The 22990-nt window shown below is 36.7% G+C and overlaps 1 protein-coding gene across 1 annotated transcript in view; it reads left to right on the top strand.

The window, feature by feature from the left end:
- Window positions 1–17953, top strand: part of ARHGEF3 (Rho guanine nucleotide exchange factor 3) — a 43783-nt gene extending 25830 nt beyond the window's left edge. The window contains exons 3-10 of the mRNA XM_015825847.1: window positions 6398–6568; window positions 10406–10468; window positions 10625–10721; window positions 11745–11821; window positions 12628–12885; window positions 14632–14802; window positions 17060–17246; window positions 17527–17953. Of these exons, the coding sequence (XP_015681333.1) occupies window positions 6398–6568; window positions 10406–10468; window positions 10625–10721; window positions 11745–11821; window positions 12628–12885; window positions 14632–14802; window positions 17060–17246; window positions 17527–17873 (1371 nt within the window). The 3' untranslated portion in view covers window positions 17874–17953. The remainder of the gene's footprint in view (window positions 1–6397; window positions 6569–10405; window positions 10469–10624; window positions 10722–11744; window positions 11822–12627; window positions 12886–14631; window positions 14803–17059; window positions 17247–17526) is intronic.
- The last annotated feature ends 5037 nt before the right edge of the window (window positions 17954–22990 follow it).

Raw genomic sequence — 22990 nt, 5'->3', positions numbered from 1 at the left:
AGACCATTAGATTACTAAATAGTCAGACAATATAAATATGAAGAAAATCATATTCATTTCATTCCACTCATTCCAAATTTCTCAGTTTGAGAAAGTAGCAGTGTTTTCAGAAGCAGTTCAGTCTGTAATCTCATTTGGAAATTGTCTCACCCAAATAATGGCTATAGAGTAAGTCAATAGATATTGTTACTGACTTTAAAGATACAAACTACTATAGTCTCTCTTTTTAAACTTTGCAACATGCTGCAGAGGATCAAATCTAGAAGCTGGATCCCTAATGTGATACTGTGCCTGCAGATATCTCCTCTGGAACCTACAAGATCCATGCCTCATTATTTCATTTGATTTAGATTCTTTAAATAAAGAAATAAAATTAGATGGAAAGTAGCATTCTGCAAAGAAAATCACCAGACTTAAGCATAATTTTTATTTCAAAAAATGCTTCTGAGACCAACATATAATTCAGATATTCTTAGGACAGGTTTGATTAGAGGTGAATCCACTTGTGAATGACCACACCCACCATGATAGTTATTTTCTAAGAGTACCTTTAATAAATTCTAGATGTCTTGCTATCCAAAAATAATTAGGATCTCTGATTCATGTCATGCATCTACACCAAAGATTTACATGAGGGTAGCAGGCATCCAAAGAAGTCTAGCACCATTTCCGATTTAAAAATGAGAGTGGGGATAGGAGAAAGCCCCAACATGTAGCTTTTGACTCTGAAACACATGCACAAACAGAATTACTGTTGCTTCAGTAAAAAATAATTTTGTAAAGTAGTTCTGTTTCTTTATTTGTACTGATTGATGTGGACAGAACATAATGGGATATATACCAAAAAAGGTGAGACTGATGTCAAAAATAAATTGCAGTTCCTATTGTGGTTTCCAGTCAAAGAGCAATATATGAAAAACATCACAAATCTCCTGGCTTGAAGCAACCTTACTCTTCTTTTAATATAAATATCACCCAGAGAGAAAGATGACTCATTCTTGTTGTTCAGAGGGAAAGTGAATTAAAGGTTGCTAAGTTTTATTATTGTGCTCCATGTGTCTATTTTCATAAAGATACAGTACTTGTTTGCTTCTTACAGTGTTATATATTTTAAAATAGTTATTTATTATGGTCCTTACCATGATGAACATGTGTTTTTTGAAACAAAATAAATTAAAAAGGCATTGGGCCCACTATGATATATACCTGTCCACTAACACAAATAAAGTTTTTGCATGCATCCTTTCTGAGGTCTCATAAGAAAGAAAGAAAGAAAGAAAGAAAGAAAGAAAGAAAGAAAGAAAGAAAGAAAGAAAGAAAGAAAGAAAGAAAGAAAGAAAGAAAGAATTATCCATTTGTAGCCAAAAGATCAAATGTTGGATTAGGAAAAGAAAAGCAATAAGATAATAAAAAAAATAAGAATGATGGATCCTGTTTGCCCATCAGAGTTTGGATTAAGTTTTCTGCCCAGGCTTCCAGTTCATCAAATATTAGTGTAATGCTTCAATCTATATCCCTTATAGTCCAGTGTTTTTACCTTTCTATTCAGAACTTTAAAAAATTATATATTTCACAGAAAAACATCTTACTATTCATACTCTCCTGGGTAAGATGGACTTGGATTTAAGGTTGACAACTAATAGAGTCATGGATTGAAAGGACTAGAGCTATGGGTCAAGATATTGTGGCTTTGGTGATTATCTTGGGGCCATCCAAACATGATTCACTTGTACAATTGAACATATTTTGCAGGTTGTATCCAATAGGATCTACTGTAGATATTCTAGATTACAGTGAATTTTAATTGGATTTGTATCTGATTTGGATGCTGAAACTATCTTGGTTGCCCTGTGAGTTACTTTTTGTTTAGAGAGAGAAAGAGATGAACGGACATCAGGCCCTTTGATTTTTCTTGAGCATGATATGCTCAATTTCTAATAAGATTCTGAAGAAATTATGTGAGTTGGAAGAGGGTTTGTAATATTTCAATAATGCTTGGAGAATATTGTTTAGGGCAAGGCTTTTCAACCAGTGGTACGGGTACCACCTGTGGTACATTGGCATCTGGCAGGTGGTACGTGACCATCCTAGAAAAGTGGTAGTGGGGGAGGGGAATGAACTGAACCGGTGGCAGCACCGCACAAGCCTGAGCAAGAGATGGCTGGAGCTGCAGGGCTGTCAGGGCTCAGTGGAAGCGCCAGGATCAGCGCCAGGCTCCAGCTGGAGCTCGGCACTGATTCTGGCACTTCTGCTGAGCCCAGAAGAAGTGCCGATCAGCATCTCCAGGGTCTTGTGATTTACATTCAGATGCTTGGCAACTGATTCATATTTATGACGATCACAGTGTCCCAGGGTTATGTGAAGTGACCCAAACCTGCTGCAATCACCCAGCAGACGGGGGGAATAAAAACCAAACACCCCCCACCCCACCCCCGCTGCCAATCCTCAACAGAATTGCTCACAACAATGAAAACCTCGGACAGGAGGAAGAGCGCCACCGGGTGGGCAGGCAGGTGTCTTGCTCGGCTGTGGCTTGGGGGCACTTTTTTCAGTGTCATTGTAACTTCAAACAGTCACTAAGCGAACTGTTGTAAGTCGAGGACTACCTGTACTTTATCACTTTTTCTCTTTTGGGGGGGGGGTCATCAAGTTTTTGACACCTTGCTAGGCGACTGATGGTACTCAGATATTGCCATATCCTAAAAGTGGTACAATGGGTGAAAAGGTTGAAAAGCCCTGGTTTAGGGGATATTTGTTCAACTGAATGGCAACAGGTAGTTTATTGTTAACAGACAAGTAAAATGAGAGAAATACGAGGAGAGCATTTAACTAACATAAAGCACAATTATTCTGATCTGATATATTATTAAAATGATTCAGAATTTGCCTACAGTAACTGATCAACTGATTAGATACAGATCAGAACCCATGGTCCGTTTGCTGATCTTTTGTCAACATATAGTTTTAATTCTAACTAGATAAAACAACACACTTGCCTTTTTGTTACTTGTTGAAGAAGGAGACCAAGTTGCAGTCTGAAACTAATCTTCAGAAGTAATTTCTTAAGTATAAATTTTAAATTCCAGTCTGAAGCTATGAAAAAAAACAGCTCAAGTACAGTATAACAGATATCCTCAAACAATATATTTCAAAAGGAAAGTTTTCATAGTGCTATTGCTTTTTTGAACAAAAATTGTTAATAATATGGATTCCTACTCTGATCAAGGGGGGGGGGGCGATGACCTAAATGGCCCCTTCCAATTCTGTGATTTTTATGAACTAAAATATTCAGAATAAAAGTTGGTCAAAACATGAAATGTTTTGAGAAGGGCATTTTAGTCTGTGCTCGAGTTTCAAGGACAAAGGACAGATAAATGATTTTACCCAGTGTCCTTGCAAGAGCAATTGAAGCTGATATGAACTTTTTAGTACTCTGAATAGAGTTATAAAATCATTGCAAAGCATATGGTCATGATGTATTGTAATTTCCATAGCAGCTTTCTTACCACAGTCAAGCTTGGTAGTAAAAGAGCCAACTAACAGATCTACATATCTCTCCACGGTCAGGCAAAGAATCTTTTGACATCAATATCTCATCCCTCTTTCTCCTCCACCTTTGGTAGGCTCTTTTATATCAGTGAGACAATAAAAAAACCATTTGCTTTGACTTAGACAAATGCTGTCCTCCTGGTAGGCTAATCCATATTTCCTTTGATCCTTAACAGACATCGTGATATATTTTAAGGCTCTCACCATTGTTAGTCATGGTTTCTCCAATGAGTTTCCTGGCTAGTAACTTATCAGATCTTTTACCTCAATCTTAGTATCTTTATTTTATACAATTCAATGAATATTCTGTTCCAAGTGCATAAAGATAATTAGGTTTTTGTTTAACATTCATAAAATATTATATGACACTTTACATCAGGGTGTCAAACTCAATTTCATTGAGGGCCGCATCAGCATTGCGGTTGCCCTCGGGGAGGCGGGTGGGTGTGGCCAGGGTGGGTGCGGCCTACTGGATGGGCGTGGATGGAGTGGGTGTGGCCTACTGGGTGGGCATAGCCAGCTCTATATCGTTCGCGTCAAGGGTGCCTGTGGGAGCCTGGGCAGGAGTGGGACAGATCTGAGGGTCTCTGGCAGAAGGGGGTGGGATCAGGACAAGTGCCAAGGCATGGTCCATTTCTTCATTCCTCACAAAGGGTGACACCTCCCCAGCATGCACCCAAGGGGCTGGTTCCTCGCTGTTTCTAGAGTCTAGACGGCCTTGTGGAGCTAAGACTGAATGTGTTTCAGCATAGATGGCCACCACAAAATTGTACATTGGCTCCCGGCAGGCCTGGGCCAGGGCCAAGGCAGCGGGGGCCGTTCCGTTTCCAGGATGGCTTCGCGGGCCACATGAAAGCACTTTGCAGGCCGCATCCGGCCCCCGGGCCTTGTGTTTGTCATGTCTGCTTTACATGTATGTAAAGTGTAAATTTACAGAATGTCTGTTTATAATTAAAAGGAATTGATCAAACTATGTTATATTTGTTTTATAAAATATGAACCCTTTAATAAAGAGTATTTCAGTATCTATAAAAAACTGAGCAACTCTTTCTTGTGGTAATTGATAAATGTTGCTGGGGAAGACTGGCATGGCTATAATACATCTATTACATTTATTAATCCCTTCCTCTAAAGATTGAGACAGTAGTGAAACTTAACCAAGAACAACTGTGAGACTAAAAAATATTTTTGTTACATTTTATTTCGTTGTTGTCATTTACTCACCAAAGTATTCTCTGATATGTACAAGAATTAGATTTAGGCAGGGTAGTATATTCAATATTTTGCTCTGTTAGCTTGAAGTATGCTTGTTTTACTTACTTTGGAACTTTCAATATTTTGTTGATAAAACATGTAAATTTTGGCAGCTTTAAGATCGTTGCATTTGTTTTGGTATTTTTACCTTGTAACTATTAGCAATGATAAAAAAATTCCTAGGGCACATTGTTTGATACACAGGAAGGATGAATATTAAGAAATCAGTTCTGTAGGTACACAATTCCCCAATTTTTCTTTAATTTAGAGAGATTTATCAAATTGTTTCAGAGCGAATCCCCCCCCCCCAAATGGTGGGTAAATATGCACCTTTGGAGATGTTTCTGAATTCAACACTTGGACTGCAAAATCCAGATCGCCTTTGTGACATTGAGTTTACTTTGCTTTGCTAAAAGAGTACTGCAGTAACCCACTGATCATATTAAGACCCCTGAAAATATAATCCAGAAGCTTCAATTTGAGAAGACTGGAACAATCAGATTTTGGGCTGCCCGTACTTCCTTCAATTATATTTCAGCAAACTTCACCAGCTATAAATTTGGTTCCAAGCCAGATTCAAAGTACTATTGTTTAATTTTAAAACCTTAAATGGTTTGAAACTGAATTACTGGAAGCCAGTGCCTTTTGCTGAGAAACCTCCTTCCATACAGACAGCATGTTTCAATGATGTTTTCTAAATAATAGCTGTTAGCAGTGAACATTACATCTACTAAAGAGATTATATTAACAATATTGGGGCAGTGGGATGTCTTCTCCAAAGAGGTTATGCCTGGCACTGTTACAGTACTATATGCACCTACCTTTTAGGTGCTATATTTAGCATAATCTATTTTGCCTCACATAGGCTTCCAAAAATTCTACTCAGGATATGCTCTAGAACTCTTAAAGTGCTATTGGAACTGCAATTCTTAACACATCTTGATGGCATCTGTATGTTTTGCCTGGAATTCAATGATTTATTCTGAGTAGATGTCAGCTGGATCTCTCTTGCTGCAGGTTACTCTAGTATCAGGGATAAAGGAGTGTAGTTTGATGATAGTAGACCCGCTCTATAATTCTTTTTTTGCAAAATGCCTTTTAAAATTCTTAAGTCATAAAACAATATGGTTTATGTATATTTCTTTTTCAAGTATGTACTGTACATGAGTGATCAATGAATACAAAATGCCATATTTACGATAATTATGGAGACTCCCATTTGAACATTAACACTTTCATTTTGTTGCTGAATAAAAACTAAACATGCATTATGTTTACAGTGGTAAATTCACATTTAGAACTTTATTTACAGTAAATTGTAGGGTTTCTCCAAGCCAAATTATGTATTCAAGTTTATCAATTTTCTTCTGTGACAAAGTTTAGTTATGGGTAAGTTTTAAGAAGGAAATTGTTATTTATTATAATTTCCCTCCAAAAATACCAAAGTAGTATATGGATTTCTACCCAATGTTATTGCCATGACACTTGTGAGCTAGGCTAGTCCAAAATCAGCAACCAAGTCTCATCCTGCTTCTGCACCAATGCTTTAAATCAAATGTTATCTAAGTAGTAATTATAGTTTCCTTTTTCCTAGCGTTCTATCAGTTTTCGTAGTGACAGTCGGTCTGACCTAATTGCATCCCGTTCCTGGATGAGAAATGTACCCTCTGTTAGCACCAAGCGACGAGACAGCAAACTCTGGAGTGAGACTTTTGATGTTTGTGTCAATCAGATGCTCACATCCAAAGAAATTAAGCGCCAAGAGGTTTGCTTATTTATATTGTCTTTGAATATTTTTTTTCTGAAATGGGATTAAGAGGTAAAAATGAATGTGTACCTGGCTCTGTATACAGTAAATTCGCTCTTCACAGATGAATTCCCTCTTTTTTGCACGTGAGGCAGTAACAGAACTGCCACACATCTATGTAAGAGAATATATACAGTTCAGGGTTGAACTGTGGAGACTTGGTGCTTTTTGAGCATGGTTGTTTGCTTATAGATGTTTCATTATCCCATTAAGTAGTGCGCTGAAAATGTTACCTAGCTGGGTAATGAAATGTCTGCAAGCCCAAAAGCTCAAAGAGCACTAAGAACTCCACACACCACATATCTTTACCCTGATGCTGCTAAGAACTGTTAATACATTACTACTCCAGTCTGTAAAAGTGACTCTCGCAGCATCTGATTAAACTGGCTCCTGCTACAGAGCTCTGTCTATTTTGCTTTATACTACAATGGAATAAATCATTCCCCCCCCCTAGCTTTGGTATTCAAAAGCCAACTGGCCATTGATGCTGGAAGAGAATCTTCTGCATGTAGCAATGTAGTGGCAGAATAAGTCTGGCTCAAGGAAGAAAGCCTGAATATAAGGACAGGGCCATTTTTAAAAATACATCACCTCATTCTATGGCTTTTCTATTTTCTTCTTATTGCTGCTACCCAAATATTTTCCTCATGCAGTTATAGTTTGAAGGGTGGATGGAGTTTACAAATAGAAAGAAAAGATTCCTCTGGATTTCTGATTTGTTTTTAAATAGAGCAGCAATCAAATGAACAAGGAAAGTGATGTAGAACTTGTTGTGTGCTAAGCTGTAAACGGTGTTTTAGAAATCACAGTGTCTGGGTACCTATAACATCTTAAGCTAAAAGCAAATAAGAAATATTATAGCCTTTCTTGATAGGTGAACTCAGCCAGTGTGAATTGTTGCTACAAATGTTTTTTTCCATTGATTAAGAATATTGAAAGGCAGGAACGAATGGCAAAATTATAGTTGCACATTTTGCTTCCTGTCTTAGTTCTAGAATGGCTACTTAGACAATGATTAATGAGGTAAGGAGGTCTCCTTCCTGAACATGTGCAGCTCTCAAGATGTTAGCACAACACACATTTACCAGTCTTTAAATTTGGCCTCCTAGCACAGACCTCAATTAGCCATCCAATTGTCACTGTTGCTTCCCTTTCCATGTCTGCTTTCCCACCCACTTCCCACTCCAGAGTTGGGGGAAAAATGGTTTCACAACTGAAACAGCACTCCTAGAGTCAGGTACAAGGGAACAATATTCATCACTACCCTGTTTTCTGCCCCTTTCCCAGCCTCCTTATATGACTGAGTAAGGGTCGGATGAAAACTAAAACCAACCACAAAGTTATTACCTAGAGAAGCCCCATTTTCATAAAGCCTCTTTAGACATTTGAAGGATTACTTAACCTTCTGATAAATAATTTGCATAACATAGAAGATATGTAAGGATTTAGCTTAACAACAAAAAAACTGTATCTGTTTGAGGCTGAATTTAACCCTTTACCTGCTGTTATTCTGTTACTTGTGTTAATTCAGTTTTGGAATGCATGTGTGACATGCTTACACTTCTTCCATGACCTTGATATTTGTGTCATGAGAATAAGATCAAAGTGTTAAACACTTTTACCATTGAAAAACTATATTTAGAATTATATTGGCAAGAATTGTTGGAGACAATACAAGGAAGACTTAGAATTTGTTAAAACATTATCAGATAATCAATCCAGAAGTTTTATTAGTGACCAGGAGGAGACTAATATATTCCTGAAATCAATGTCACATCATAAGGTGCAAGAGAAGACATATCAGATGTGAGCTGTCATCTAATTCTTATCCAGATTTTTACAACCCACATAATGTATGCTAACAGAGAATTGCAGCTTAATGAAGCAAGAAATAATATTTGGTCATTGTTAACACAGAGCTGGCTCAAAGAAATATTATTGGAACCCTTTATCTTCTTGCATTAAAATATTCATTGCCTCTCAGGCATATGGTACTATTTTTTTCATTTCAGTCTCTTGATGTTGTAAATTGATTAGCCTTTGAGCTGTTCATTCAGAATGATCTAGTGTATGTTTAATCAGAAGCAAGACATTTTATTTGATATTCCAAGCATTCATGCATAAAGTAGCAGCTTTTCTTGTTTTTTATACAAATAGATTGGGTCTCATCTGGAAATAAAATGAGTCATTTTGCTTTGCCAGAAAACCCCATGCAAGACCACTGCACCCCAAGAACCTTAAGCATAAAAATCTTTTGAAACAAGTCATGAGTAAAAGTAAGAGCAAAAAACAGAATGACATCTGAACAATTCCTGATTTTGAAGCTAGAAAAATATGTTTTAAAGGGCAAGAAGACACTGTATACACCAATTTATTTTAAGGAAACAAAATAATTTGCATGCATCAGTTTGTCCTGAAACCGATAGTAGGACCAATGATGCACTTAAAATTTAAGAAATGCCAACATACAAGATACAAGTAGTCCTTGTCTTACAACCATTTGTTTAGTGACCGTTTAAAGTTACAGCAGCATTGAAAAAAGTGATTTATAACTGTTTTTCACACCTATTATGACCATTGCAGCAATTAGTAACTGGCATATATTTATGACTGTTGCACTGTCCCAGGGTCATCTGATCACCATTCATAACCTTCCCAGCTGGCTTCCAACAGGCAAAGTGAATGGGGGAAGCTAGATTTGTTTAATGACCGCATGATTCATTTAACAACTGCAGTGATTCACTTAACAACTGTGGCAAAAAGGTCATAAAATGAGGTGCAATTCACTTAACTATTGCCTCACTTACCAATGGAAATTTGGGGCTCAGTTGTGGTTAGAAGTTGAGGACTACCTGTAATAGACAAAAGGCAAGGTCTTTTCATTTCTCCTCTGCTCCTTTGAGGAGAATGAAGAGGGAGAAAAAAAAAATCTCTATTTTTTAGCTTTATATGTAGTGCTCTGTGCACGTTCCCCAATTACTGATTATGAATCACAGTGACAGAATCTGTGCAAAAGGCACACAGCATTTCTTAGTTTCTCTGGCAGCTGTTGGTTCTCTGGCCAATTGTGGTGCTCACCGAGAGCTCAGTAATGCTGAATTCTGAGGCCAGCTCCATATAGCGTCTGATTGACAAAACATTATTCTCTTAATCTGTTATATTGAGCACCTTAGAACTAAAGCAAGGATAATGATATTTTATTATATGCCACTGAAAAACCTTTGATAGTTGGTGAAAGAGAGAGAGAAAGGTAAGAAAGAGAGAGGAAGGAAGGAAGGAAGGAAGGAAGGAAGGAAGGAAGGAAGGCTATAATAATTGAATATTTTAAGCAATATAGGGGAAATGGACAAAATGAACACTGGTAATTTCACCCTACTAGTACTCATAACTTGAAAAGTCGTTAAGTGTGTCTCTGTGTGTGAAAATATGAAACTCATTCTGAAATACTGATATAAAAATAGTATTCTCTAATAAAGAATCATGCTAACCCAAAGTCAGAGAAACTGTTATACCAGCATCCATTGCTTTATAACTTTTTCTGATGTAGCAAAATGGACTATGTAATTAGTCATACAGCTAATCATTGTCAACATAAAAGCTGTAGATTGGAATATAACTTACACATAAAAACAGAATAACTATATAATCTATTGGTTTTATCATCTTTTTTCCTTGCAAAAGAAAACAAAAAAGTATCTTTAGCTTTATTTCCAACTGAAATATTGAAATAACACATTTGTTTATTTATTTTATAAAAATATCAGTTTCTTTTTCAAATTGTTTTCAAAATTACAGGCTATATTTGAACTTTCACAAGGAGAAGAAGACTTGATAGAAGACTTAAAGTTAGCAAAGAAGGTACTGCATGTTTACATATTTTAAACTGGTTAATACTGTTTCTGTAACCAATGTTAATGAAGACAAAGTTTGAATATAGAAGCTAGAGCATAAATATAATCACTAATAGAAAGTTTACACATTTGTTTATTGTATGGCTTTTCTGTCTTTTCACAGGCGTACCATGATCCAATGCTTAAGCTCTCCATAATGTCTGAACAAGAATTAAACCAAATTTTTGGAACACTAGATTCTTTAATTCCTCTTCATGAAGGTATAATTCCTTGCATTCAGTATATTGGAGAAATGGTTGTATATAATTTTAGAGTGGTGTACAAAATCTATAAACTGAAATATGCAGCCATGTCCAGTATTTAAATTTGTCTATAATATTTGTATAGGTTTATGTTTATGGAGCAGGACTTTACCTTGGAATTGGTTGGAATCTGTTAAGATTTCATTATGGAATTGAGTATTCCTAGTAAAATCAAATTGTCCTCCACCACTGCCAAAAAATAAAATAAAATACTGGAGTACATACTAGAGCTTTTCTGGGTATATTTTACAAAACTGGCTATTTCAGCTTATTCAGATTTGTGAAATGGTATGTGTGTCTTTGTTTTTTTTTCTTTCTATTGAGCTACTTTTAGGACTTCCTGAAATTTGTTCTTTTTTTTTAAAGGGTGCTATGAGGGGAGAGACTCTGATTCCAAATTAAGCAGAAGTATTAGAAGAAAGGCTTAACATTGTTGCAAAAGGGTCATATCAGAAATGGGGGACATGCTATTGGTTGTTTTGCTTTCTGTCTGATCGTTATAGCATCTTTAGAGGGTGGGCTGGATGCTTAATTGTGGAAATGGTTAGTATTAAGAGATACCAGATCATTCTGCTCTGATTATAACTGAAACTGAAACAATGCAGCAGTTAAAACGGATGTATGAAGACACCATTAGGTATGTTGCATGAGGTTTGTCACTGAAACATGAATAGAAAGCCACTTGATTCACTTTCTTATAAAAATGATAGGGGCTTTTATGTCATTTGGCAAAAGTTTTTATTATTAGAAACTAATAATAAATTGACAAGCTTGCATCTTCTGTTGTTTAGCCAAAAAATAGGGAAACCCAGTATATTTGATTCACACAAAAGTTCAAGACCTTACTCTACTATAGAGGAAAAACCAGTGTTATATTCTCTGCTAAGCCTGCCTTTCCATGTTATGAATGTTATCAGTAAATGATTCATAAACCAAGTCTTCCACTAATTCCCATAATACTCAGTATTCTATTTTCATCAGATCTTCTTAGGAGACTAAAGGAAATTAGAAAGCCTGATGGATCTACAGAATCAGTTGGTCACATTCTTGTGAGCTGGGTATGTAAAATACTCATATTTGTTTTCTTGTTCCTATTTTTCAAATACCGATTTTATTTGGCATTACAAATGTGTTTATAGAAAGATGAGTAGCAGGATTTGTGAATATTTGAGTTAAAATTAATATAGTTGGAAAAGATATAAATTTGAAGAAAAGATCTTTGATTTTAACATTTAAGGCACCTTTCTAACACTGTAGAACAGACATGTCAAACTTGCGATGTCATGTGATGTTGCGCAACGTATCGGGACGGTTTTGCCATTGCCGGCAATGGGGTGGGCGCGGTTTCTGGATGATGCATCCGGCCCGTGGGCCGGCAGTTTGACACTCCTGCTGTAGAAGATTAAGGATAAAGAACTAACTTCATATAGCCACAGGCATAAAAGAAAACTGGTTTGCTTTCACAGTTTCATATGCTAACAAATGTCTGTTTGCGTGTGCTGATGAGCAGTGCTTGTGATATTTATATAATCTTTGCATAGTTAGATTAAATATAACATTCTCAGGTGATATATATCAACTTGCTTCAGAAGATTGCATTGTTGTATTAGCTCAAATATATAGGATTTATTCAGAAAATTTGCTTTTTAAACTCATTGTTGGATACAAAGCTCCAATAACTATTTTCAAAGACATTAAACTGTAGGTAGGAAAATAAAAGTTCTAGAACTTACAATACTGCATAATTAGAAACCTAGAGTAGCAGATTTAAAAATCTGAAAACAATCCCATCTGAAAGCAACAAATGAATATGAACATGTAAAAACTCTTGCCACATATTATTTTATTTTATTTTCTTCCTTAGCTGCCGTTCTTGAATTCTTATGATAGTTACTGTAGCAATCAAGTGGCTGCTAAAGCTTTGCTGGACCATAAAAAACAGGATCACAGAGTGCAGGACTTCCTACAGCGTTGCTTGGAATCGCCGTTCAGTCGCAAATTAGATTTATGGAATTTCCTTGATATCCCACGCAGCCGTCTGGTGAAATATCCATTGCTGCTTAGAGAGATTTTGAGGCACACACCAAATGATCATCCAGATCATCAGCACCTTGAAGAAGCTGTATGTATTTAGCAATAATATAGCAAGTAGAGCCATTTTTTAAAAATGTTGAATTATCCATCTCAAGGAATAGAATTACAATAGTGTGTGTATGTATGTATGTATGTATGTATGTATATGAGTCTGTAGGTGCTTGATATGCAAAATTACTTACAGTTAATGTAAGAATATTAGCAATGTAGAAGTAGAAAAGCAGTATTGATTTTAGAGGCTGTGGAAAAGTTAAGGTGCCTTCTCCTGCCCTATTGGCTAAGTATTTTTCCAGGCTAGACAGCTCCAGTATGGCTTATATTCACCCCCAAGTCCCCTTTTTAATGAAGTAAATCAAGTAATCTCTTTCCTTTGACAAAACAGGTCGTGTGACCTCCACACCCAAATTGGTTGGCCATACTAATGGTTTCCATAAGTTGTGTTGAGCAGAAACAAAGAATCTGATAACACATGAACTAGGTCTTACTGTGACTGTTTGTATGTGTATTTATGGCTAAAAATCACAATTTCAAATATTCCTCTCCATAGTGTTTCTTCTTAGATATAGTTCTAAGAAACAGAAGCATGCCAAAGCTACTTATGCCAAACCTTTTCTTTAATCCTCTGGCAATATCTGCTACAGTTTAGGTATTCAAAGGCTGACCAGGGATTAACATTTCAAGAAAACTGTGTATTGGCTATGTCGCAATAGCTAAGGCACCAAGTGCTCAGGGCTCCCACAAATTTTAAAATTCCTTCCTCTTAATGAAGATGTGGAAATTCAGTACAACTGTTTTTTACTAGAAGTGTGCAGGATTAGTTTTAATCACTTAGGTTTATTTAGAAAAGCATCCCTATTTACTATGGCACAGCAAATTACAATGCAAGTTTGGGGTCAAGCACATGTAATACTAGAGGTTTTAGCTAGAAAATCAAATTACAAAGTCCTGCTATTTATGTGTAAAAGGATTCTGATGATATAGGCTTGAATGAATAAATGTGCTAAACTGTCATTCATTTAGCAACTACCTTGTTTACAGATCATTTGTAAATACAGTGGTAATAAAGGGTAATAAATTAAAAAAAATTGTTTTATAACCAGTGCACATATTTATGACCAAATTCACATGCCTGACAACAATGCAGATTAATGTGAAATAAGAAAACATTATCTGAATGGGAAAGCAGCACCTGCTGATCTTCACTGCATCTTTCTCTCTCTGTGTGTATGTGTCTCTCTGTGTGTGTGAAGCGTATGCTTAGCAATCATTACACTTAAAAACCTGGTCACTGGAATGGAACTTGGTCACTGAACAAGGACTGGATGTATTCATATTATCATATGGATATTCCTGCTCGCAAAACATAACCAAGGAGTGAAGGGGTCCTTGGTGCTCTCTGAGCTTGATTATTTTCTTGCAGACATTTCATTCACTTGTCCAGCATTGATGATTTTACCTAGTTTGGGTAATAAAACACCTGCAAGAAAACAATCAAGCCCAGAGAGCACCAAGGACCCCTCATTTCAACACTGACCTACAAATATTTTCCTCTAATGATAACCAAGAAGTTTCTGCAGATTCAGTTGAACCGCTATGCAGAATGAAAAATTCTAGGAATTAAAGTCCACACACCTTAAAGCTGCCAAAGTTGAGAAATGCTGTGCTAGAAAAATATTGAAAACTTAACTTTCAATAGATCTTGTTTTAGAAGCTACTTGTCAACCTGGCTTGGAAATTGACCTGCTTGTAAATAATCTCTTTATTTTTTTTCCAGATGAATATTGTTCAAGGCATAGTAGCAGAAATTAATAAAAAGACGGGAGAATCTGAATGTCAATATTACAAAGAGAGGCTGATATATCTTGATGATACCCAAAGGGACTCCTTGATAGATGAGTCACGTGTTGTTTGCTGTCATGGTGAACTAAAAAACAACAGGGGAGCGGTAAGGGATTTATTTTTCAAAATAAAAAAACCTGGTATATTTTATTCTCTTTCCTTTGAATTCTGATTTTTACATCAACAGATTGTTGCTCAAATTAACCACACTCTTGGATGTTTCAGGCTACAGTTGGTTAGAACAACAAAGGAACAAATGTGTGTTAGAAAATATTCTTCTTTTAATAGCATTGTGATATCGTCCTTCCATCCATCCATCCCTCATATTTCCTTAGGGCTCCCCGACCCCAGTATATTCTTAAATGACCATTCAGATCCATAAAAGGAGGGCAGGTCACAAAAGATCCCCACAAGAGAACAGCACCATACAATATCTTGCCTTCCACAACATGGAAAGTCCTGTCAGGGATCATTGCTGCCAAGCTATAGGACCATAGGGTCAGTACATAAGCACATCTCATAAGGGAATTGGGAACAAGTCCAGCAGTTCAAAACATCAGTTGCTCATAGATAGAGCAGTTGCCCAAGATTCAAGGTCAAAACAGACTAATCTGAGCACAGCCTTGATTGACTATAGCATTGCTGGCTGTGGAATTCTGGGAGTTGAAGTCCACATGCCTTAAAATTGTCAAGGTTGAGAAACACTGGACTATAGGAAAGCCTAGGGTTCAGTGTCACATACTTTGATCTGTGAATCCCTGGTGCTATACAAAGTCAACAGGACACTAACGACCTTCCTCAAGAACTCAATAGGACTGTGGAAAATAACACTGAAAATCAACTCAAGATAATTTGCATAAGTGTCCATCAAGTGCACATATTCCAAGGCGATGTATTGCTCCTGCTGCTGTTCTGCATAGGCTTGAACCTCCTCCACCAGATAATCATAAGGAGTGGATATGGATACAAGTTCAAGAGTGGAACTACCGTCAGCCACCACCTCTACATAGATGACACAAACTGCATGCAAGAGTGAGAAAGACATCAGCTTGCTGATCCATCTGACACACATCTACAGTGACAACATTGGGATGTCATTAGGACTAGAAAGGTGTGGCATCCCAAGTACCACTATCAAAGGATAAGACAGTTCTGAAGAACAAGACCCATGCCATCAACATATATGAGTCAGATATTCTGCTGGTAGAATGAGCTGGTCAAAGCAGAACATGAAGATCCAGAACTTCCTCACAATATATGGAATTTTCAACCCTGAATCAGAGATTGTACCCTAGGTAGAAAGAGGGTGGGTGGGATCTATTGAGTATTAAAGTCTGAAACCCATAGCGTCGAGGAGTACATCAGTAAGGTGGCACCCAAAAATGAGCTTCTGAGAAAATGCCTGAGGCAGCAGCAGACACGAGAAGAAAATCAAGGAGAAAGATTAATGCCATGGGAAGACAAGACCCTGCATGGGATGTACCATCAACAGATAGCTAAAGTGGCAGACATTGGGAAATCCTACCAATGGCTGGGAAGGGTTGACTAAAAGGCAGCATTGAAGCACTGATCATAGCTGCACAAGAACAGGCACTAAACACTAGATCCATAGAAGCAGAGTTCTATTACACCTGAGAGGACCCAAGGTGCAGATTACACATAGTGGCATGGTGTAAGATGCAGACATGAACAGCATACATTCAACAACACAACCAAGTAATTGGCATTGTGTACAAGAATGTCTGCAGTGTATGAGTTAGACTCTCCGAAGTCCAAATGGAAGACACCCTCCCCAGATGTTTGTGGAGAACAATAGGAGCAAGGTACTGTGGGACTTACAGATCCAGAGAGACAGGTACTGGCCAATCAACTAGACATCATGGTATTAGACAATGACCAGAAGATAACAGTGGTAATAGATGGTAGCAGTGCCAAGTGACAGCAACATCAGGAAGGAGTACAAGAAGTTGGGAAAATACCAGGGCCTGAAGAAAAAACTAAAGAGGAATTAGAAAATAAAGAGCAAAGTGGTCCCAGTCGTAGTAGGACCACTCAGGGCTGTGATTCCTAAGCAGGAGAGTGGCTTCAATAAATCCCAGGAATGACATTGGAGCTCTCTGCCAGAAGAATGCAGTGCTAGGAACAGCTAAGCTATTTCACATAACCCTCAATTTCCCAGGCTTCTGCTGGAGATTAAGGAAGACGTATACCATTTGTGTGTGTGTGTGTGTGAGAGAGAGAGAGAGAGAGAGAGAGAAGTTGAACATTACTATTTCCTGTTTACTCTAGAGTAATTGGTTGGTTTATAAATAATTTAGAAAATTCTAGAAAAGAAACTCAAGCTTTTTTTCTTTTCTCCTCAGAAATTTCATGTCTTTCTTTTCCAAGAAGTGCTAGTAATTACTCGGACAATTCTTCATAATGAACAACTCTGCTACCAAATGTATCGACAGCCCATCCCTGTGAAGGATCTTACGCTGGAAGACTTGCAAGATGGAGAGGTGCGATTAGGTGGATCCATACGTGGTGCATTCAGCAACAATGAGAGAAGTAAGAATCAATTAGATTATTTCGATGTTTGTCAAATAATAACATTTCAGAAATTTATTTTTTATTTAAAATTCTAAAATGCTATTTTGACATGTCCTTTATGTAGCTGGTACCTAGAGTAGCCCAGTTCTTAAATTATTAATAACATGCCATTGTTTTAAATCTTTAGTATTTTGTGTAAAAATTACAAACCAAAGCCCAAAAGTTCTGAAAATTAACACAGTATTTAAATCATCTTACAGAAAACACTCCATATACTGATTTGGTTTCTTTCTTCCAGTTAAAAACTTCTTTAGAATCAGCTTCAAAAATGGATCACAAAGTCAATCCCACTCATTACAAGCAAATGATACCTTCAATAAACAGTTGTGGCTCAACTCTATCCGTCAAGCCAAAGAACTGATTTTGCGTGCCTCGGGTGAGAGTGGAGTCCTTGATTTGGAAGGATCTGTAATAGCATCAAGTAGGAACAGTATATTCCAGCAAGAATCCAAGTCTGAACAAATGGATCAGTCAGACAGTGGATCTAACTGCAGCATGGACACTAGCGAAATCAGCCTTGAGTGTGACCACATGCAAGAGACAGATTCTTGGGAGAATGACAGAGAGTTAGAAAGCAATGTCTGACAAAAGCTTCAAGAGGCTTTCAGTGTCTTATATGTACGTATTTGCATTCCATGTGTGGAGCAAGAAGCACTTTTTAATATTTTTGTGACAATATCAATTCAATCTCTATTATATTTGTACCTGTTGACCATAATACTGTAACTGCCAGTATGTGTGATTTGGAATGTATGGCAACTATAGTCTTGTGATAGTCTGTAAATGTCTCAGTGGTTGAGACAGGTACTTGACCAATTATTTCACACATCCTGTTGGTAGACATGATTTCTAAACTACCGGTTTTAGACATATTATATAACAGGTGTCCCTGTTTATAAAGTGCCCATATTTGATGTTTCAAATGGCAACTGAGCACAGGTTGTCTGCATGGCATTTTTAGAGTATCAAAGTCAGGAAGCTAGAAAAGACATGGTTTCAAAAAGCTTGAAGTTACAACTGAGTTACTTATTACCCAGTGATTTGACATAAGTACATTACTTGACATTAAGTACATTACTTGCATGGGTGCATAAGCTATGACAAGTAGCATATTAGACAGTGGAAGGTGTTCAAAAAATGAGGACTCAAGTGATGTCCAACTTTTATAAAGCAGTGCTATATTTTAGGATAAACTAAAATACTAAGTCAGCAATAATCTTAAATACAGCTTGATTTAAATATTTAGGGTGAAACTTAAGATACACATGTCAACAATTAACATGGCTAATGCAATAAAATAGGGTTTCTCTAAGTGCATACATGCAAGATAATCATTTGAAAAATTGGCACTTCTTTAATACTGAAAATCTAAAACTTTGTATGCTTGTGCTGTGAAATAAGCAGATTCAATTTTAATAAACATTAAAAAAACATGGAAGCACCAAAAATGACAGCTGAAATATTTTGAGTTCATTTAAACAGAATTATTTTGCTTTGTGTAGCCTTTCTGAGGTAACATATCAGTTTGTATATAAAATGGTGCTTTTTTAGTTTGTCTTACATTTTAAAAATTATAATCAAGACTTATCGTGGGGAAATTAGTTGGGTGAGCAGCAAATAAACCTTCTCTTTCTCAGTTTCCATGATTGCTCATATTCCTAGCCTTCGTTGTAGATACAGATGGAGATGCCTGACAGGAAAAAGATGGCAAATGATAAAAGAAGCCACAAGGTCCATCCCTTTTATACATGTGTTGTGACATCACAAACACATACAACAGGGACAAACTTAGAGGATGACACTGCTTTGTTTTTTTTTCATTTTGACAAAAGCATCATATCCTGTTGCCACTACTGAGACTAGATACTTTCTGTCATGAATTCTGTATAAGAAACTTATTTAATATGCTTCTCATATTAAAATTCAGAATACATATAATGTGATTCAGATGTAAACAAAACATTATCAACCTTGCAAAAATTTGGAATAGGGATTCCCCACTAGAAAACATTAGAAAGGCCAAGTTTTTAAGTTAATTCACTTTCATGTTTATAAAGTGTATTATCAGGAGTTTAAACTGCTTAGTTAATAGTGATTAAAATAAGCCATGATTGCCACGATTAAAACCATGATTCAGATATTTTCATCTAACAGACCTCCCGAGAAAGCATTGGCTTCTTTAGCACCAATCTGTACCATTCTATAATTCTCTGTTGTGAGAACTGTCTGTAGCACCTACTCTTATTCTAGTAACTCAACTGCAAAGTGTTCTGATTAACATCTCAGAAAAATGTTCAGCTATTCTTTGATTTGCTTCCCCAGCTAAACTTGGGAAAATGCCAATAAACTGGGAAATTGAGTTAAAAAACGTACAATTAGGTTTGAACAAGAATAAATTCAGTATTTTACTGATTTCTTATAAATGGGCCTATAATACACAACTTAGTGCACTGAAATATAATTGTTACTATTATTTTCCATACAGTATAGACTCCTCAGTACAACAGTAATGTTGACAAAATGTATACATCAAACATTTTATGTTTACAGAAAAACTAGGGGAGTAAATAAGGTATCAGGTTTTTTTTATGTTTCACAATCTGTTACACATAATTATGTTAAAATAATCAGTATATAATAGATTATTTTACTTTTTTTAAAAAAAGTATTAATTACAATTATCACTGTTTAGGATATTTCTGTATGTATGGGATTAAAATATTATGATCATGTTTCAATCTTGTAATTTATTTAACTTGCTTTATTCTGGAAAATGTTCACCAATCAAGGGAAGCAGATCCAGTGATGTGGTTTAATGCAATGTTCCAGACTGGGCTTGGAGTAATAGTTACAAAGGAGACATAATAGAAAATACATTAAACTGCAATCTTACCATTTTTACAGTCTTACAACACATGGGAATAAGTCCAAATGACACAGTGGGACTATTTCTCAGTAAATATACCAAGGATTGTGTGCTTAAGTTGTGAACTACTGAACTGACAAATACTTGCCAAAATGTTAGAGAGGTTGTATGTTTTCATTTATTAAAAATACTGTATTAGTGATTAAATATTTTTGCATAATAGCCTTATACTGTTCTCAAAACATTTCAAATAAATTACACTGAATTATGTTTCATATCTCCGTGCTTAATTGGGAAAGGCAGAATATCTCTTCAAAGTATTATTAATTTTATATTTTAGCTAAACGTTGTATATCACTGCTATTTAAAATGGGTTTATGAAGGATTTGAAATGTGAGAGCTATGGAATGAATTTTATCAAATTCTTTTTAATCAGTTTTAAGATGTTTGCTATATCTGAACAGGAACAAACACCGGCAATTGTTGCAGTCCAGGATCAAAATGCGTATTCCCTTAGAAATCTTACAATAGGAGTTGATTTTATTTTTTTTAAAGGGAAGCAAATAACATTTATGTACTAGCAAATACAATAGGACTGTGTAAATCATTCAAAAGACGTGCTTCATATGCTATAACTGCTTCAGTAATTTAAAGAGGGAAACTTCTTTTTCTATAGCTTCCTTCAATCTCTTCTATGATTAATAGGTTAAACTTTTATGCATATTTAAGACATCATGCAGGACATTATGGGGATCTTTCTGCTGAAATTTTAGAATGGTTCTATGCTGCAATTATTTCTTTTTAAATAAATCCCTCAGACATTTAATGTTGCATGAAAATAATATCATGACACTGTTTAAAGCATTAGGCATCATATATACAATGGAAGGACCCAAAATGCCAAACGAAGGCAAAAATAGAAAAGTTTAATCTGAAAGAAGCTCTTGAATATTAAAAAAATCTTAAAAGCCCCTCAAATAAAAATAAAAATAGGAATAAACTCAGCTGACTATGGAAAAGCACATACCTATAAAAAAAGAATGAAGCTGAAAAACTATGAGGAAGAGAAGTGTCTACTTGATATTTTCAAAATTATTGAGAATTATTGTATTTTGTTATCAGAATGAATTTCACATCTTATCTTCAAATATTTGGCAGCAACAGGATTATAACCTTTTACTCCACCAGCAAAAGAAGCAAAATAAACATCAGGGTAGAAATAAAGGCTGCATCTCTTATTATCTTGTTTCATAAATGTAGTCTTGATTCAGTTTATTATGAAAAAGTAATCTTCACATTAAGGAGAATACAGTGAAACTGTTTAAACTATTACTGCCATCTGCTGGTACTATTTTAATAAAAGTTGGAAGGGATTGATCAGGGTCTTATCTCCTGGGTGCATGCTTCATACTGCAAGGCAGTACCAGCCCCAGATAAGGAAGTTGCACAATGCAAGCCATCCAAACCCACCAAGCCAAACACGTTTTGCCCAATAGGATGCAAATGCTAGTAACCTCTGCTCCCCACCGGTGTATAATCTCTGGAGCAGACTAAAACAGCAAGAAGTGAACCACAATCTGTCCTCCGACAACTGAAGGACTCTACACCACTTTCCTCAGCATAATGGAAGCTCAGAGGTGCATGAAGGAGACAATCTGCATCAGAAAATGCCTCATACCTGCCATATAGACTATGACTGTTATTGTTTGTAGGCACTTGTTTCAATTTATATAATTGAACTCTGTACCCTCCCATCATAACTCCTAAACCTACAGAGGTTGTATGTGCCTCCCAGGAAAATGCTTGCCTTACAGGAACAGCAGTAAGATACTGAAGAAGCGTCCGTTCCAAGCCCCTTGACATTTCCACCAATTTGTATTTGAGCTTGGTTGAGGCATATTGGGTTGCTCATGATATGAGCAACCTGAGCAATTGTTGGCTGTGTAACTATGGCACAGGAGGGGGAAACATGGTGTCCCTGTTTGTTAGACCCACAGCGTTACAATGGCACTACCAGAAATGGTCTGGCAGCAGCTTGACCCTGGGTATACTTAAGGCAAGCGGTGCGCAGCCCTTCCAGAACATGATGAAATACTACCACTTGCATGACATCGAAGAGGGTAGAGTATGCATTGGGTCAAATGGCCTCAATATCACCTGAAGTACGATGACACTGGGCTATAGTTCTTGTAATATCAGTGTTCTTACAAATTCCTCATGGAAGTGACATCCTGGAAGTCCTAGAATTAGGCCTTTTGTGACCGTTTTCCTGATGATGACTGTTCCTTTGACCCCTGGAGTAAGTATCCGTGTTTGATCACATGCTGGATACTCTGCTAAAGGGACCTAACATGGCGCCCCTCTTGACAGTCTCACAGAAGTTACATGGTATGATTCCCCAGCTTGCGGTTTGCTGCCAATTGGCAGGTACAATAGACTGCACCTTTCGTCACTATTCTTCATTGGTTAAGTTCAATGCACACATTTCCTCTCCTTCATATCTCAGGCCCCAAAATAAGGAGGATCAGGCTACGATTGCTGACATGTTTGTTTTCGATCTGGCGAAGTGGCTCCATGGCATAATGGCCCCAGAATTGCTACACAACGGACGGTATCGATTTCTGGGGACCCTACTCCCTCAGTTAGGTATTAATAAGTTGTGGGAGCAGTGTAAAAAGTTTTCTGACCTAGAACAATTGGTTAATACCACTGCCGATGGATTTGAGATAATCGGCGCAGAATTGATGCCATCAGGAAAACAGTATTACAAAACCGTATCGCCCTCGATTACCTGCTAGCCAAAGAGGGTGGGGTTTGTAAACTGGTGGGTGAATTT

The sequence above is a fragment of the Protobothrops mucrosquamatus genome, unplaced genomic scaffold (assembly GCF_001527695.2).
Source record: "Protobothrops mucrosquamatus isolate PMUCROS unplaced genomic scaffold, P.Mucros_1.0 scaffold2836, whole genome shotgun sequence".
Classification (NCBI taxonomy): domain Eukaryota; kingdom Metazoa; phylum Chordata; class Lepidosauria; order Squamata; family Viperidae; genus Protobothrops; species Protobothrops mucrosquamatus.
This window is presented reverse-complemented; position numbering and strand designations above follow the sequence as displayed.